The sequence below is a fragment of the Sylvia atricapilla genome, chromosome 3, assembly GCF_009819655.1.
Source record: "Sylvia atricapilla isolate bSylAtr1 chromosome 3, bSylAtr1.pri, whole genome shotgun sequence".
Classification (NCBI taxonomy): Eukaryota; Metazoa; Chordata; class Aves; order Passeriformes; family Sylviidae; genus Sylvia; species Sylvia atricapilla.
This window is the reverse complement of record NC_089142.1, coordinates 34,982,760-34,999,786: the sequence shown is the minus strand read 5'-3', so window position 1 is coordinate 34,999,786 and position 17,027 is coordinate 34,982,760. Positions and strand designations below refer to the sequence as shown.

The 17,027-nt window shown below is 41.3% G+C and overlaps 1 protein-coding gene across 1 annotated transcript in view; it reads right to left on the bottom strand.

The window, feature by feature from the left end:
- Positions 1-5,536: 5,536 nt before the first annotated feature.
- The window catches only part of LOC136358533 (hormonally up-regulated neu tumor-associated kinase-like), an 80,840-nt gene continuing 69,349 nt past the window's right edge, over positions 5,537-17,027 (bottom strand). The window contains exon 8 of the mRNA XM_066314409.1: positions 5,537-6,064. Coding sequence (XP_066170506.1) covers positions 5,537-6,064 — 528 coding nt within the window. The remainder of the gene's footprint in view (positions 6,065-17,027) is intronic.

The window sequence follows — 17,027 nt, the reverse complement described above, 5'->3', positions numbered from 1 at the left end:
GTGGTTGGTTGAACCCTGTGCTGCTACTGAAAGCAGATTTAACTTCCTCAGTCTCTGTTTCCATTCCTACAGCATCTTCATGTAATGGTTCACTGCAGAAATTTCATCAGTACTCTAGATCTCCTGGATGCAGTGCTAGATTCAGCCATGGATCTCTGACATATACTGCTTTGCTTCTGCTTGACTGAAACCATTATGGTATTGGCATTATGAGTATTTATTACCTGTTCTGTGGAAGTGCTTAGTTTCAAACCCAAGAGATGTCTCAGATGTTAGGTGTTGCACAGACAGCACATAAAAAACAGCCCCTAGGCCAGAGTTTACAGTCCAGATTAAGGGTACATGGAGCAGGCTGTTAAACAAAGAACTGTCTAGAGCAAAGTATCAGGTAGAAAAAAGAGGATGTGGAAAAGATAATGTAGGAATCTAAAATAAAACAAGTTTTGAGATCAAAGTTGGGTTTTGCTTATACCTTTATTATTTAGTCAGAAAATAAAGTTTGGAAATCAAATTCATCAGATAGCTGTGTTTCTTCTTGACTGACCCGATGTAGTTGTGTATTTTACGCATGCCATTAATGAAATACATTGGTTTTCACAATGTGAAATATCATAGTAATTTTTAAGCCATGAAGCAGAATACCTAGTTCTTAAATAAATTTTCTCTGAGAAAGCAGCTAGCAAGTAGACATAAAGAGAGACAAGTGCCCTGCCCGTCACACACGCCTACTTTGAAATAAAATCCCTACTGACTGGAGCCAGTCTAGATAACTAAAACTAGGTCAGATGAATCCAATGTTGCCCACACAACATGGCCATATTTAATTTCATTTCACTCTGTATGTGTTATGGTCGGGTTTTAATTAAAAGATCATAAATATACTTTTCAGTAGCATCTCTGATTCTTGTGCGAGATGGACTATGGAATCCTCCACTGCTGTGCCCTCAGTGTTAGTTAGCATGGTACTGCTTCAGTTGTAGCCTTTGGTAGTCCTACACACTGCACACCACTGATCCTCAGGTCAAGCACATGATCACCACTTAGAAAACAAAAGTGAGCAAAAAAAGCAGAAGAGAACAAAAACAACTAGCAAAGTTTCACCAAGTGAATTCCCAGCTATCATGGCAAAGCTTAAAGGTGCTAAGGCACTGAATTAAATGCTGTTTTTCTGAGTTTGTCCAGTGACTCTAACCATGTCATCGTCTTTCTCCATAAAATTCTCTCCACATATCTTATGTCCTTTGTATTTTTTTTGCAATAAATGAGGTATAAAGGAAGGGAAGTCACCCTCCTTCACTGTACAAATCTGGTCATCCCCAAAACAAGCTTTTTCCATACAGAAAATGAAACAGAATTCCAGTGGAAAAAGACCCAGTTGGCCATGTACTTCAAGGACCCATCACAATGCCTTTTCACTGAGGATTGGGTTAAATCCTCTGACTGTCTCATTGCCTGACTTTTCCAGATTTAACTCTGCAAAGTTAAGAAGGTTTAAAAAGAATTCTTTCTGCAATGTCCTTTTTTTTTTTTTTTTTTAAGAAAATGAGAACACAAAATCATAAATTCTACCACATGGCAGCATCTTATTATCTCCATGATAGCACAGTTGGCTTGGGACCTCTAAATCCACAGTATTGACCTCTTCCTTGTGTTCTTTTTCAAAAGGAGGGACAGCAACAGCATGTTTTCATCCTTGATAGGACAACGATGTTAGACATGTCAGACATGGGCTTTCACAGAGACTTGTAGGAAGGAGAATAGTGATACACATGCATCCCAAGGTCTCCGTAGAGAGATGGGCTTTACTGATAACAGAATATCCTTTCTGCTTATTCCTTCTCTCTTTCATCCCACCTGTCTCATCTCTTCCAATATGTTTTTCTATTTCCTGTCTCTGGCTCCAGGTACTAATTCCCTTCTCTTTGCCTGTACTTCCTCTCATTTCATTCTCTGCTCTGCCAGTCACATGAGTTATTTATTTCCATTGTGCTGCCCTATCACCAGGATACCAGTCAACTTATTAATTTTTTGGCTGACCTTTCACTCCTCCCTATGTGTCTGGCTTGGATCTTCCTGGCTCCCACTTCCCATTCCAGTCATAGATTCTTTCTCCTACTTTCCATCCCCAACACATTCATCGTACACAGCCAATCATCTAAAAGTATCTAATTATTATTCAAAAGTCAAAAATTGAAAGGTGTAATTATTTTTCTGAGAGATTTATTTGCAATAAACACCTACTATTTTACCTTTTATCAATAGGCAAGTGGTTCTCAGCCTTCATGTTCATGCACAGCTCATCCAGGGTGATGCTGCACTCTGCTGGAAGTGTCTAGTTCTGCTACCTGCACTTTTTAGTCTTCTCTCCCCTATTTTCCTGCAATTAGTTTGCACTTTTCAGCACATTTCTACTTTGCAGCATTGATTTTCATGAAAGCTGACTGACATCCCTCTTTCTGATTTGACTTCCATTATTCTCAAATTCTAAGTCATAAGAAAATCACAGGAAGATAAAAAGGCCTCCAACCATCCAGGTGTTTCCTTTATGTTTGCCAGTCCCCAGTTCTGCAAGTGCCATCTCCTGTGAGAATTCTCCATAGTCCAAGCATCAAACATCCCAACTATGATAGGCTCCAGGCATCTTTCTGCAGTTCCTCCTCTTTAGAAGCACCGCTAAGTAAAAGTCTGCATGAAATTTGCAAACAATCAAGGACTCAACTGGTCTAATTAAAACAGAATGTACTAAGAATGTATAGGAAAACCAGAGTGGACTGAAAGGACTTGTCTGAGTTAGCAACTAACTCAGTTTACTCAGTAAATGTCAGGCTACAGAGGTACATCTTGGATTCATTACAAAGGAAGCAATATCTTACTTGTCCTGCGCTCCTATCCTCGGGCAGCTGTCAGCAAGACAATCTCTTCCTTCCTCTCCTTTCTGATCCTCTTGACTACAGTGTCTCAGAGACACAGCCTCCAGTGTCCGACATTTCTTGCCCCTACTGCTCCCACAAACACTGCTCCTTTATAGCCTGTGACCACTTTTGATGTTCCAGTTGTGACAGATTTCATTACCTTATAACATGGGCTGGTCACAGTTGTATTTCAACAATGAAATGTCTGCACCATCTGGGATAAGAGTCTCTCTTCTCTCTACAGTGGTTAACACCTTCTAACATGACCCTCATCCCTGCCCCCTCCAGCTAACTCTGGAGTTATATTTCCCAATTTCCTTTCTCAGAACTTGGCATTTCAAAAGCCTCTTTGATCTTGCCATCACCTCGGCATGCCTGAAGGGTAAAGATGTATAGACCATGGTTTGCATGTCAGTCTCCCCTCATTCAAGGTGTTGGACTGGCTAGGTCAATTTGTCCATAAAGCAACAAGACTGGTATTTTCATATTGTTTTATTATTGATACTTCTCCATAACACTGATGAATTATTGACAAATTAAAGTCCATCCATCCCGGTGACTACGGAATTCAGCACCTTTAAGTCCATAGAGTTCTGTTTCTGAACTGCTTATAATTCTTCATTTCTCATATCTATTGTGTTTGATTCATGATTGCCCTGAATTGTCAGCAAATCAAAAGAAGATTTCAGATGAGGGAAATGACAAGCAAACTGCAAAGTACAACACTGCACTTCTGACTTCTTATTTATGGCACAGACAGGTATGCAGGACCTGAAAGACCTCACCTATAAAGAGTAAGTCCAGTCAAACTTTGGAGAATAAATTCAAAGCATGTGTTCACACAGGAACGGTATCATACTACTTAACTGATAATACCCCGATCACTTAAGAGCATAAATGGCAATAATTTTGCTTCTTCACTGCTATGGAACAACAAAAGGCAGTATTTTACTCTACAGAAACCCAGGACAACTTCAAACAATAAAGTTTTCACTGAAGGACAACCTCAAAAAACTTGTCACTGTTCATAACATAGGCACTTCACCAAGGACCATGAATGCAGGAAGGACCCGGTAGGCATCCTCTTTTACCATATTATTTTGCATACTCGAAAGCTACCTGCTGTTTCTGAGCTATTCCCATACAGTTTATTTCCTCTTAGAAAAGTACAAGTATTTTTCCTTGGCCCATTTTTTTTACCACCCATCTCACATTTTGAAAATGAATTTTATTTTGTAGATGCTACTGCCATAGCTAAACAGTAACAGCAAGTATTGCACACTGCTAAGTCTAGATACCAGAGACACTGTGATTTCAGAAAAGAACTGGGATTGCTTGGGATTTGTGATGCCAAATAGTGTTAGCAATATTATAATGATGATTATTGTGATGGTTATTATCCCACTAGACAATGTTTACGCTTGGAATAAAATGTCAAGCTAAAAGGGTCAGTTCCTATTAATCTTAATGGAAAAGTGTTTTGAAGAGATGCTAAGAGCATAACCTATCTCACCTTTAAAATGGAAACTTTTTTTTTTTTATTTAGAAGGGCACACAATTTTGAATTTTAGCTAATTTATTCTTAAATGGGTGGAAAAGCAATAAGGTCAAAATAAAACTCCTTTTCCATTTTTAGTGGATCTGTTTTATTTTCTATTCAAATTATTTGTTCATGAAAATACCTGAAGTGGTTCCTTTTGGCTAGTTTTAGAGCAAGACCTTTCAGTTTTCTGATACAAATCTTTCCTGCAGAGCTATAATGCCAGTTCCCCAGGGTGTCTATATGCAAGTCACCCACCAAGCTCACAGATCACAGCAGGCCTGTGGGTGACAGCAGTAGAATCACAGAATGAATTAGGTTGGAAAAGACCTTTGAGATCAAGTACAGCCTATGACTGAACACCACCTTGTCAACTACACTGTGGCACTAAGTGCCACATCTGGTCCTTCCTTTATCACCTCCATGGATTGTGACTCCACCACCTCACTGGGCAGCCCATTACAAAGTCTAATCACTTTTTCTGTGAAGAATTCCTCCTAACATCCAACATGAACCTCCCCATGAGCAGTTTTGGAGTATGTCCTCTTGTCTTGCAGCTGGTTGCCTGGGAGAAGAGGCAGACCCCCATCTGGCTATACCCTCCTTTTAGGGAGTTGTAGAGAGTGATAAAGTCACCTCTGAGCTTCCTCTTCTCCAGGCTAAACCTTCCCAGCTCCCTCAGCCACGCCTCATAAGACTTGTGCTCCAGACCCTTCCCCAACCCCACATGGGAAAACGCAAGACAGTACAAAATTAACGTGGAGGAGTATTTAGGCAAGAGGGCTTCATCTGGACTCGGATGGACTTGGATCAAGCTCCGTGAGGTGCCAAGGATGCAGCACGGCCCCGAGGCTCAGCAGGGCACCTCAGCGTCTTCCAAAGGGTGGCGTGGGTGGCAGGGCTGATGTGCAGGAAAGCTTTATAGCATGAGTGAAAGTCCTGCTCTAAAACCAGCCAAAAGACACTGCTTTAGACATTCTCATGAACCAGTAATCTGAATAGAAAATTAAACGGGCCCACTGAAAAGTGGAAAGGATGTTTCATTTGGACCTAAACACTCTTGCACCGATTCACCATAAATTCGCTAAAATTCCAAGTGATTTCCCAGGCCGTTTTGCTGCCTTCTCTGAGGCGGCTCCGAGCGCTCCAGGACGCTGCGGCACCCTGTGCCCTGCGTTCCCGCGGCAGTGATGGGCGCGGTGCCGGGGGCCGCCGCCGGCCGGCCATTCCTGCGCCCCTCCGCGGCTCCCTGCGGGGAGGGAGCGCTCCGGCCGGGAAGGGCCGTGCCTCTGCGGGCTCCGAGCTGCAGGGGCTCGGTCTTCCTTCCCCCCGCTGCCTCCTTCTCGCAGCCCGGGGTGGTCGTGGCTGAAGCTTTGGAACGGGGTGACCGTCGGGAGAAATTGCGTGAAACTCTGTTAGAGGCGTGTGGCTGATTTGGGCCCGCGGGCAGCTGAGGGGACGCAGCAGAAGGTTTCCCCTTCCCCGTCGCCAGCGGGGGAATTGCGGCGCCCTCCTTGAGGGGCCGGTGCCGGGGCAGGAGCGGCGCGGCCCGGGCAGGGCGCCTGCCTCCTCCCGCTCTCCCCAGAGCATCTCCTCCGAGGTGTGGAAACACCTCAGGGTCAAGGGCTCGAGCAGTTCTTCCTCAGACCGAAGAACGAGCGGTAGGAGCCTCCTTTGCCTGCGAGGGAGAGCCCTCGGGGGTCTGGGGGCGCTCCCGGCGCCGTGCCCGCTCCCCCGGGGCTACCGAGCTGCGGGAGCGCCTCCCAAACCCCTGTGCCAGGGACGTGCCTCACACTCCATCCAGGGCAGGGTCTCAACCCCAGTCTGAGTCTCAGCTGGCTGCAATTCCACGTGAAAAGGGACGCTACAATCATAGTATCCAAGTATTGACTATTTCTGAGTATTTAGGGTTCTGTGGTGCATGTAAAACTGGAGTAAAACCTGTCACAGAAAAAGTTTCTGCTGGCGTCTTTTATTCGAGAGAGACACATTCTGCTGGCCTCTTTCATACCTCCCCCTGCTTTCTTCATCAGAGAGAAAATCTAAAGATGACATTTTGTTTATATCTTAAAAATAGCAATAAAATAAAGTAGCAGTGAGAGATCAGAGCTTGTTCGTGTCTCTGCCAACAGGGTGCAACAGACCTGGGGCAGAATGGCTCCTGGCTTTGTACATCAGCAGCAGTGATGGAGACATGGGGAAAATGCACACAGCTCCCTGTTCCCCAGACACATCCCTTCATGCCACCCATTATCCTTTGCATATCTAAGAAGATGGGTTTTGTTCTGAAGCTTGTGGGTGTCTGCATTTGTAACTTATTAAACAATGTGCAATTCTTAGTATTTTGCCTTTTTTAAGGCTCTTCAGGTGCTCAGCATTAGTATTAATTGCTGTTAACCCTAAGGTGCAGTTTATGAGTATTGTAAGGGCTTGGATATTTAAAATTTGCATTTATCTTTTTTTTTGGTGTATAATAGGGAAAGTGTGTGTTTGAGACTAGTTTGAGGGGATTTTGCTTCACCAAAGGCATTAGGTCCAGTCCTGCTACTCCAGTGGAGAGATGTTACCAGGTGCTGGGCACAGTCATCTTCTCAAAAAACTCTTAAGTCTGTGACTCTTCTCTGGCTCCCAAATCAGTTTGGAAAGGGCAACTGATATCAGAGGCGATAAAATTTAAAATTATAAGCAGCCTGAAGATGGTCAATACCTGACAAACAGGTAAAGTAACAGATGAGGGAGAAAAAAAATAAATTCCTCTTTCTCACAGTTCTGCTGTGATTGTCTAAGGATGCAAATGAGGAAAGTTTGCAGAGAGAGTTAACATGTTTTGTGACGTTATAGTGCTTATAGAGCTAGAAAATACATACAAGCTGGAGGGCTCTTACATGCACATAAGCACTTCTTAGGAGAGTTTACCTGGTTTCCCCATTTTAATCTCTTTTGATATTCAGCTGAATACAAGCTGAAATTCAGAATTTTCAGGTGTCTGTATTTGTCAGAGCCTTTCAAGGCCTTTCTCAGAGCTTGATGCACAAATTTCGTAGTTTATGTCTTCGATATCTTTAAATTTATTTATTTTACAGCTATATGTATGCATATACAGTGCCCTGATTTCTTCCCTAATACCAATATAAATTATGGTAATGGAAAGAGAAATACGCAAAAAGTTATTTCCAAGATAACAAAGTTGATTATTATAGCAGCTAAGCATATAGAGGACTGTAATATATATAATTCAGGAAGTGAGAACATCTTGTGTTGTGTAGACGATTTAGGATGCGCCACTTTCCAGTCAGCTCGTACTTCCCAGTAATAGCTGCTGTCCATCGGAGGGCACTCCTGATCCTACAAAGAAATAATGCCGTTCTCTAGAACAATAGTGAACAGCCAGACTTTCCTAATCTGGAAACACGCTTTACATGATTTATATCCCACTGGCATCTGGATTATGAGTCAACAGATGATAAAGTCAGATATTTATGACACCTCCATTTACCACCCTTTACAGCACAGTGCTAAATATCGTATAACCGAAGCACTTGATTTAAAAGTCACTTGCAGCATAGTAGTTCTAGTGATTCCCTCACAATTTAATATGGTGCTTAGCTGAGGCTGTGAGGGAAGTTTGCTTAAAGCAATGATTAACAATAGGGCCTGTGTTTCTTTACCAATGTCCTTAGTGTCCATGTAAGAGTGTTAGTCTGGGTCAAGATACTGAGCCTGCTGTAGTGCAGTCTGTTCTTACTGACATTCACCTAGGAGCAGCTTGTCTGGTTGTGTGTGAGAGGAGTCAGACAGGTAAGGTGTGTGGTTAGCAGAAAAGCTTGGTAAACTTTAATATTTTCTTTATTATGGTCTTATACCCCTATGAATTTTGCCATGTATGTCCTTTTGGATCAGTGTCCTTTTTTTCCCTAGGAAAAACATTCCTAAAGTATGCATCTCTCTCTTTTTTTTTTTTTTTTAATTGCACTTCCATTCTCTCTTTGAAGGGGAGCACTTTTTTCTCCTTGCAAAGCAAAAACACGAGAACAGTTTCTGTTTCTTGAAAACAATTTCAAGAATTTAGAGCAAATGTTCACAAAACCAGCAAATCAACTCCCAGAACTTTTCTTTTTCCCTTTCCATTGACAAAGGGGGATACCTGATGACACCTCTGACCCTAAGACAAGCATAACAAGGGGGAGGGACCTGATAAGCCTTTTTTTTTTTACCTCCAGCACCAGCCCCACAAAGTATTGGAAGGTTTATTCCTTGAGAATATGCAGCTTCCTGCAATTGGTTATACATGGTCTCCTTTGCACCCGTGTCCAGATTGCATAGAGGGATATGGCAGAGGGAAGAGCAGGCATTACTCATATGGCTGATCCACTGGTTTCAGCAGTGTTGAAATTGCTCCCTCCTGCTGTGATTGTACAAACTGAGCTGATATCTAGCTTGACTCGAAATCCCAAATCCCATCCCAGATCAGTGTGTCTCCAGGAGAGTTCTGGAGATAATTTGCTGGCCTTTGCCACTGCTGTTTTGGGAAATGATGCCTCAAGTTTTAGCTTTCAGAGTTTTTGGATTTTGTACTGCCTTAGTGTGTGACTCCAAACTTCATATAAAGCTTTAGCAAGTTCTCTTCACAGGGTAGTTAGACAGAACAATGCTTTTCCAGCTTGAGAACCAAGGACACCTAAAGCTGCAGCTTTAGGCTCAAGAAGTAAAAACAATAGCAAATTGAGGAGAGTGAGCTGGGAGCATGGGACTTCATAACCTGAAGCTGTAATTGGACCATTAACCCCATTATATAAATGGACCCAAACTTATAAAAGTGTGAAACTTCATGACTGGTCATCCATCTTGCATTCACCTTGGGTCCATCTTGGGTCCATCTTGGGCAGAGCCCCAGCCAGGCTCTTGTACTGCCCAAGGTGTATCCTTGGAAGGACTTTCTAATAAATACCTATTTTATTCCATTAACTCTGTCTGGCCTCTCTAGGCATCAGTGTCAGTTGATGGCTGGAAAGCAAGTGTATGTAGGGGTCTTCAGAGGTGGTTTTCAAGTTTCCTGGAGGGAAAGATTTCTTCTTCATATTGTCATAATAGGCTTATTACTTCTCTAGAACTAATTTGCCTGCTAGGGCACTGGGAAAATAACATGACAGAAGTCTGATTACTTATTACTGTGTCTCATATAGATGATAGAAATACCCAGTATGAGAGTAGAGCTTGCTTTTTATGACTAAAATGATCTTGTTTCCTGTATGTAACTTGCTGTTGAATTCTGGGGTTTTAGGAAGTGTTGCTGTTTAGTCAGCTCTGTTTCTGTTTACGATATAGATTCAGAAATACTTTTAACTGAGCAAATTCATCCAGAGCTTTTTTGTGGCATATTAAAATGTCTTTACTGATAGCAAAGAATATGAAAACAAAGTGTGGTTTGGGAGTGCATGCCAAAAGTATATTTCTCTTCAGCCGGTCAAATATTTCCAAGCTGGGAACAAGAAACATTTTTAATGGCCTGGCACATTCACAGGGAACTGCCTGAGGAGTGTGTGTGTGTGTATACACTGAGCTCCAAAGTTGACTGGAAGCTTGTAGGAATGGATAGCCCCTGGGCTGGGTGGGATTTGGCCTGGATGAAGCACACATGATGGCTAAGGCAAGGAGAGCTAAGCAATTGTCACCTGCTGGTGGGATACTTGGACTCTTTGCTTCAGGCCATGGTCAGATAACCTAAATCCCCTCTTCCTAGCCTGTGGGGATAGCCAGGCAGCTTTGATGGCTTCTGGAAAGCAGCCCAGAGACCATAAACAAGGCACTGAGTGGGGAGATACCTAAAGAAACAGAGAGGTGGAGTTAGCTTTGCTCAGTAGTAAATATGGACAGAATGTCCTGACAAGCTGAAAACTGAGATTTGGGTGGAATCACAGCTATTAGAATGTGGTTCTTCTGTTCAGCGGCTGTTTCTCCCACCTTAAGGAGGTAAGTACACAGCTGAACTGCTGAAGAAGAGGCCAGAGTCAGTCACACTGCTCATGAGAGGGGTAGTATCCACCACAATCCATGCAGTCAGGGGCCAAGAACTGATGCAGACCATAAGTTCTGTGTGATTAGCAAAACATAGACCTCCTATTTTGACATAAGTTCCAACCTTCACTTAGAAGGACAGTACAACAGATTTTCTGTGGTTCAGACTTGCAGATTACTACCTATTAGTTTTTGACTTCTTCCTCCATTGGAAATTATGACAGAGAACTCTTGTAATTACTTGGCTATAAAATTGCTTTAAACTGTCTGTTGTTGCTGTCTATTTTGAAAGTATTTCTCTTATCAGTGTCTCCTTTTTCTCCATATTTTCCTCACACTTTCACAAGATTTATTAAATGCTTGTCTGCTGGAAAGAGTTGTGCAGGGGATTTCTGCTCCTCTTAAATCAAGGACAGCAGTCATAAGACTTAGACTGCATCTGATCGTAGAACTGTTTTTTCTATTTCCTTGAAATGACCCATTTGTGGAAAAAAATGATCCAGGAATAATGACATTGTTTGAAATTCAGAGGCAAAATCTACCTGGAAATGACCTCCAAGGGATTTAGGTGAGGTGATGGCAGCTGTTGCAGTCCTCATGATCTGCCATCCTGTGCTGTCCCCAGAGCAGAGAAAACAGAAGAGGGCTGTTGTGACAAAACATTTTCTGTCATTTCTGAGCTAGGCCATTTCCCCACCTCTGAAATTGGGAAAAGTCACAGCCTGGGACATCAGTGCCTTAGACACCAGCCCCCAGCTGGGCCTGTCAAAGGCTGTATCATAAATCCCAAGCAGAATAAAGGGGTTGTTCAGTGACAACCTTCCAAGCAACCCTGAAGAAGCTGAGCTCATCCTATTTGTCTGATGTGTGAGGTTGGCTGCAACATTGGGAGTGTAGAGATGCTGGAAAGGGACAAGTGGAGGGCTACTAAGGTGGACAGAGGCCTGGAGGATGTGTCCTTTACAGAAAGGTGAAGGGTGCTATGCTTGTAGAGCCTGATGAGGAAGCAGCTGTGGGCATTCTGGAACTGCTTGAAAGCAAGCTGTGGAGATGATGAAGCTAAACCCTTCTTCATAGCTTCAAGTGGCCAAAAAGGGGTCACAACTTCAAATTGTGACTGAAAGTTAGAATGGAAGCTAGGAATAATCATTTTGATTTGGATGATTGGAGCAGAGTACCCAGAGAAGAGGCAGAATATCTACTCCTAAAGGTTTTTGGGACTTGACTAAGGAAAACCATTGGGCACCTTTGTCTGCTGCTGGTGATAGGCCTGCAGACACAGGCAGCTGATTGAGATGACCTCCGGAAGGCCCCTCCAACATCAGCATTTTGGTGATGGTGTGAACAATGTAATTTTTTTTCACAAAATCACAGAATCAATCAGGTTGGAAAAGACCTCTGAGATCACTGAGTCCAGTATTTGGCCAAACAACCCCATGTCAACTAGACCATGGAACTAAGTGACACATCCAGCCTTCTCTTAGACGCTTCCAGGGATGGGGACTCCACCACCTCCCCGGGCAGCCTGTTCCAATGCTTGACAATCCTTTCTGTGAAGAAATTCCTCCTGTCCAACCTTTTTGCCCAAGACTGTCTTTAAAAAAGATATTTGCAAGTTGCAGCATATTGCAACTCTGAAGAGGTGATTTTTTAATAAAATTGATACTCAGAAGTGTTCACAGAAAACTTACACCACCATTTCTCAGTGTTTTAAACAATGCCAGTATAGCTGTAGGCTTTGATTAAAACTGTCTTCATTTTGAATAATCGTAAAAAATGATGTTCTGTCACTTAATTCACACAAAATAAAGAACTTTCCTTTACTTTTCTTTTATGGCACTGAATAAGCACTGTAGTTGATTAGGTATTTCTCCCTATTCAGTATGTATGAATAGCTGCTGCACATGCATGTATGTGCATATATAGGATATCTCTAGAAAGGATAAATGCAAACATTTTTTCACTCAGCAGACTGCTAGCTCTCAGTTGTCACCTCATAACTATAAATAATAGCTTTGGAGTTAGGTATATTTCAGACAGAGGCACAGAAAGAGCAAGCAAATAGAGTTATTTTTTTTTCTCTGTCATTGGCACACCATTGTTCCGCTGTGGTCAGTGGTAGGATGTACAAACAGTATTTCAGATTCCATAGGAACCTGTTTCCTATTTATACTAGGCTAGCATCATGTGTTACTCAACTGACTGGAGGGGTGGGAATGATAACCAGCAGCTTTCTTGGGCAAGAAGGAAGAGGTGCTCTTCCCTGGTTAATAAAGAGGCAGAAACTTGAAACAAAATTGGACTAAGATATATGCTTTTAGAACTTGAATTTGCCTACATCAGCTAAGTTTTGTCATAGCAGAAGTGCAAAGAGGAATGTGGGAAGGCTTTCACCAGGTTGTCTTTTTCTGGAAAAACAAAGCAAGAAAGTAATCAAATGTTAACCAGAAATTGAACATTAGCCACTTCTGTGAGTCTTTAAACATTAACATCTATGGAAAGAATACTATATTGCTGTGGCTTTTCCTTAGAGCATTTGCAGGAAATGCCAAACCATAATGCTCTCCAGTTAAAGATGTGAGTCGTTGGACAGAAGGAAAACACATATGCAAATAATAGATTTTCTTAATAAGTTTTATTGAAGTTATCGTTGTTTGTTTGTTTGTTTGAGTCAGCTATTAGCTATGATTATTTCTGTGTCATCACTAGAGATAAGCAATGCAGTGCTTGCACAAAGATGTACTCTGGAAGTGTCCTACTACTCAAATGCACCCCAGTTTGCCCCTGTTGCATTAATGATGTTTTAAAATAGGCCATCATTTACAGAATCCATCTAAAGTAGTTCTCAACTGGCCCTGCAGTGCATCTTTATTACCATTTCCTCTGCTGCATATTTGTCCTTGGAGAGTTACAAAATGCAAAGACCAAGTGGTTGTTCAGGTTCACTGAAATGCACAGGAAGAATTTTCACTGATAATTCCAAATTCTGTACTAACTTCATGGAAAAAATATTTAACATTGTTAGTAACCTGGCCATATAATTCCCCATGCCACTTTTTGATATATTTTCACGCAGTTTTAAAGAAGGACAAGCCATACTTGAGTCTGACATAATTTATCTAAAACTTTTGGAGATTTTGTTCGTAATGTTAACCTCCCATCCGAGATTCATAGAATAATTGTTGTGGATTCCTAAATTTGTGTCATGGCAGATTAATGCTTTGCGGTTTGCCTACATGAAGTCGAACTGCCAAACAAAGTGACTATTCTATTGATACAGCGATGTCCAGTCAGCTCTGCGGTTGACAAGTGGACTAATCAGGCAGAGAAAGTCATAAGGAAATACGGATCCATTGGTTGCATGAACATAAGAGCACCATGTGCTCTTTTAAAATAAATTATTCAAAGTCAGCTTTCAGTTAAGATTGAATTTTATCTTTAAATACATTCTTGTGTAAGTCTTCTTACATCAGTATTGGAAACGCTAAAAGACCTGTTCAAAAGTCACATTTCTGCTTATTTTATGCTTTCACTGTTATCATTAAGAGAATTCTTTGGACACATTGCAGTAGAAATTACTGGTGTTTTATAAATGTATCTGTACTTTCCTATTTATTTCGGTACCAAAGGGCCAATGGCAGTTATGTACAGTAATGCAAGTTCTTAACGCTTAAGTCTGGTCCTGTGTGTATAATAAATGAGATCTACTCTGAAGAATTTGGAAAGCCAGGAGGTTGCAGGGTTAGCCTGCTATGGAATACCAGGGGACTGAGGCCCTGATCCCCAGTCCATTCTTATTTGTAAAAGCACTTCGGCACATATGTATCTCTAGGCATGTGTTTAAGACTCACTGACATCAATGAGACTTTAGCTGATGCTTAACCTCTGAGCATATGCTTAAGTTTCCTGCCGAATAAAGAGGGCCTTGAGCACATGCTTGAAAATACCCCGCTGAATTGCTGATCTCTCTCAGGCCTCTAGCCTGCCCCAAATACAAACCTTTCCTTGCTCAACTAGGTCACTTGTTTTGGCTTGGACTTCAGATTTTTTCTTTTTTAGCATTTCCTTTTCACTCAGCTGGCTAGATCTATTTTCTACAGCCCCCATTATCACACACACATGGTGTTCATTATCACTCCACATTGCTCTACATTACAAAGTCAAGTACCCAGTTGGTTAATTTAATGCTTTCAGTGAAAGTGCTATCTATTTATAGTTTTCTGCAAATTTAAAATCGTGTATGGAAAAAGCTGCTGTCAGTTAAACAAACATGTTGTTTATATTCAGGTGCTGCTGGGATACAAACTTTTTACTGTAATCTTTTCACACTCTCACTGTGCAACATTATTACTGCATTAGGTGGGGAAATTTTAAAGGTTCCAAAAATCCATTGTGGCTCTCTCAGGCTTTTGGATAAACTGTAATTACTCTTGGCCACAGTATTTAGTGCAGAAGATTTTCTTACCAAAAATACTGTTCTCTTAATGCTGACTTTTTATGGTGTTACTTTATTTCCACTGGAAATTTTCAATTTCCCGCAGCAAACACATCCAAAAGTTTTTTTTCCTACAAAATCATGTTTCATAAAGAAATATTCCTGAATCATTTTAATTTGTACTGTTGAGGCTTTTTGGCAAAAGCCCTTGATATTTGGAATCAAAGTGAAACTAAAACACTCCTTTAAAATTATCAAGAATTTCCCATGATGAAAACCTGCAACTTGAAAGGAAGAAGTTTATATAAAGATTTCTTTTTTCACTTCCCATGTGAAATAAAATGTGCCACATTCCTTTTACTCACAGTTAACAATGCAAAATTTACCTGGTGTGTTTTACTACCACCAAGAGAAGCTTGTGAAAGAATAAGTGAAACATGGGCTGATTATTTTGAATTCTATTCAGTAGCCATTGTGTTAGAGGACCAGTTGTGTTGATCCAAGTCATGGATGTGAAACCCCACAAAATTCATGGGTTTGAACGTAAGTGTTTCTTAGGTCTAAGAAATCTTAGATCTGAATTGCCTGCAACTCATAGTTTTTGTCAGAACATAGGAGAATCTCAGCACACAGCTTGGTGCACTTGAAAAGGTAAAACATATCCCAGTTCTAACAGTTGTCTTTGGAAATGAAAATGATTATTTACTTAACTGTTGTTTTCACTATCTGATGTCCACTTTCAGATGTTTGCCATTGAACATTCATGACTACAATGGTTTCCACTGCACATACTGATTGAATACATTTCTTGGACGAATCCAGAAAACCACCAATCAACGAACTGAAACTTGAGCTCCTACTCTACTTGTCAAGAGATTCTGGACCCTCACGTTACATCAAAAAATAACAAACTGCTAAGAACCATTTCATGCTTTGTTGACTTCAAATAAACCAGAAGTACCCTGAAAAAGGTTTCCTCCAACTTCCATCTGCATCTGAATTTGCTAAAATTCAGATGTTTGGCACAATTTGCTCCTGGCTTCAGTCACTGCAACTTACTAGGAGGGCAGTGGATTTTGTTTTCCCTGCAAGTGAGGAAGAAACTTTTTTTTTTTTTTTTTTTTTTTTAATGAAGCAGCGTGATTCAGGCAAAAGGGGCCATTTGTATCTTGCTCCTCACACAAGCCCACACCATTGCAAGGTGTTGTCCCTGGCTGATGGAGTCTAAAGCCTCCATGCAGTGAGAGAATTTTCTGTATTTTTGCAGGGACATGGGTCCCGTGCAAGTGCCAAGAACTATTAGGATCAGAGTGGGTATCTTCCAGGACAAATGGAATCCAACACATATTTTATAAGATTTCAGGACAGATTGGATTCTTAATTCAATGAAAAAAATCCTTCTGCTTCTTTTTTTCCCCCTTTCTTTCTTTCTTTTCTTTTGCTGACTCAGCATATTGTTTGCAGCTCGACTGGAGTGGGAATGCCTGTGTAGAAGAGTTATATGACTTTCTGGAAAAACTAACTAGTATGGAACTAATTGCAGCCCACCCAAACCTAGCAGGAGGCTGGGTTTTCCTTTCAATTAAAAGCATTCTGCTAGAAGGCAGCACACAAGAACTGATGTGTGTGTTCTGATGAATGCTTAGTAACAGCTTTCATGGGCTTAAAAAAAAAAAAAAAAGGGTCTTCAGTAATGAAGGCAAATAGGCCATGGAATTTAAAGAAAAGTATTAACTAGGGGGTTAATTTCAAACCAGAAGCTAGGAATAGCTTTCTTGAAAAGGATCTCATCTACCAAATAGAACTGAAAGGAAAATTAAAAAGGCCATTACTAATTGGACTGTTCTCATTTATTAGAACTTCTATTGCAAGCTGTCATTGCTGATCTTCTCAATTCCTCTTGTCAGCTAAATTTCTTGTTCCTGCAACTCACTTGCTTATTTGGAGTCAGGTAAAAGACACCGACTTCATTCTGGCTGTAAGACAGATGGAGTTGGGAGAGCAATTATCTCTTAAAACACAGGGAGCTATAATTTAGGACAGGAATTTTACTGAGGAAAGCTCAGGAACAGCTTGGCTAAGTTAGCAATTGTGTTTGTGCTCTTATTATTCAAATTACTGACAA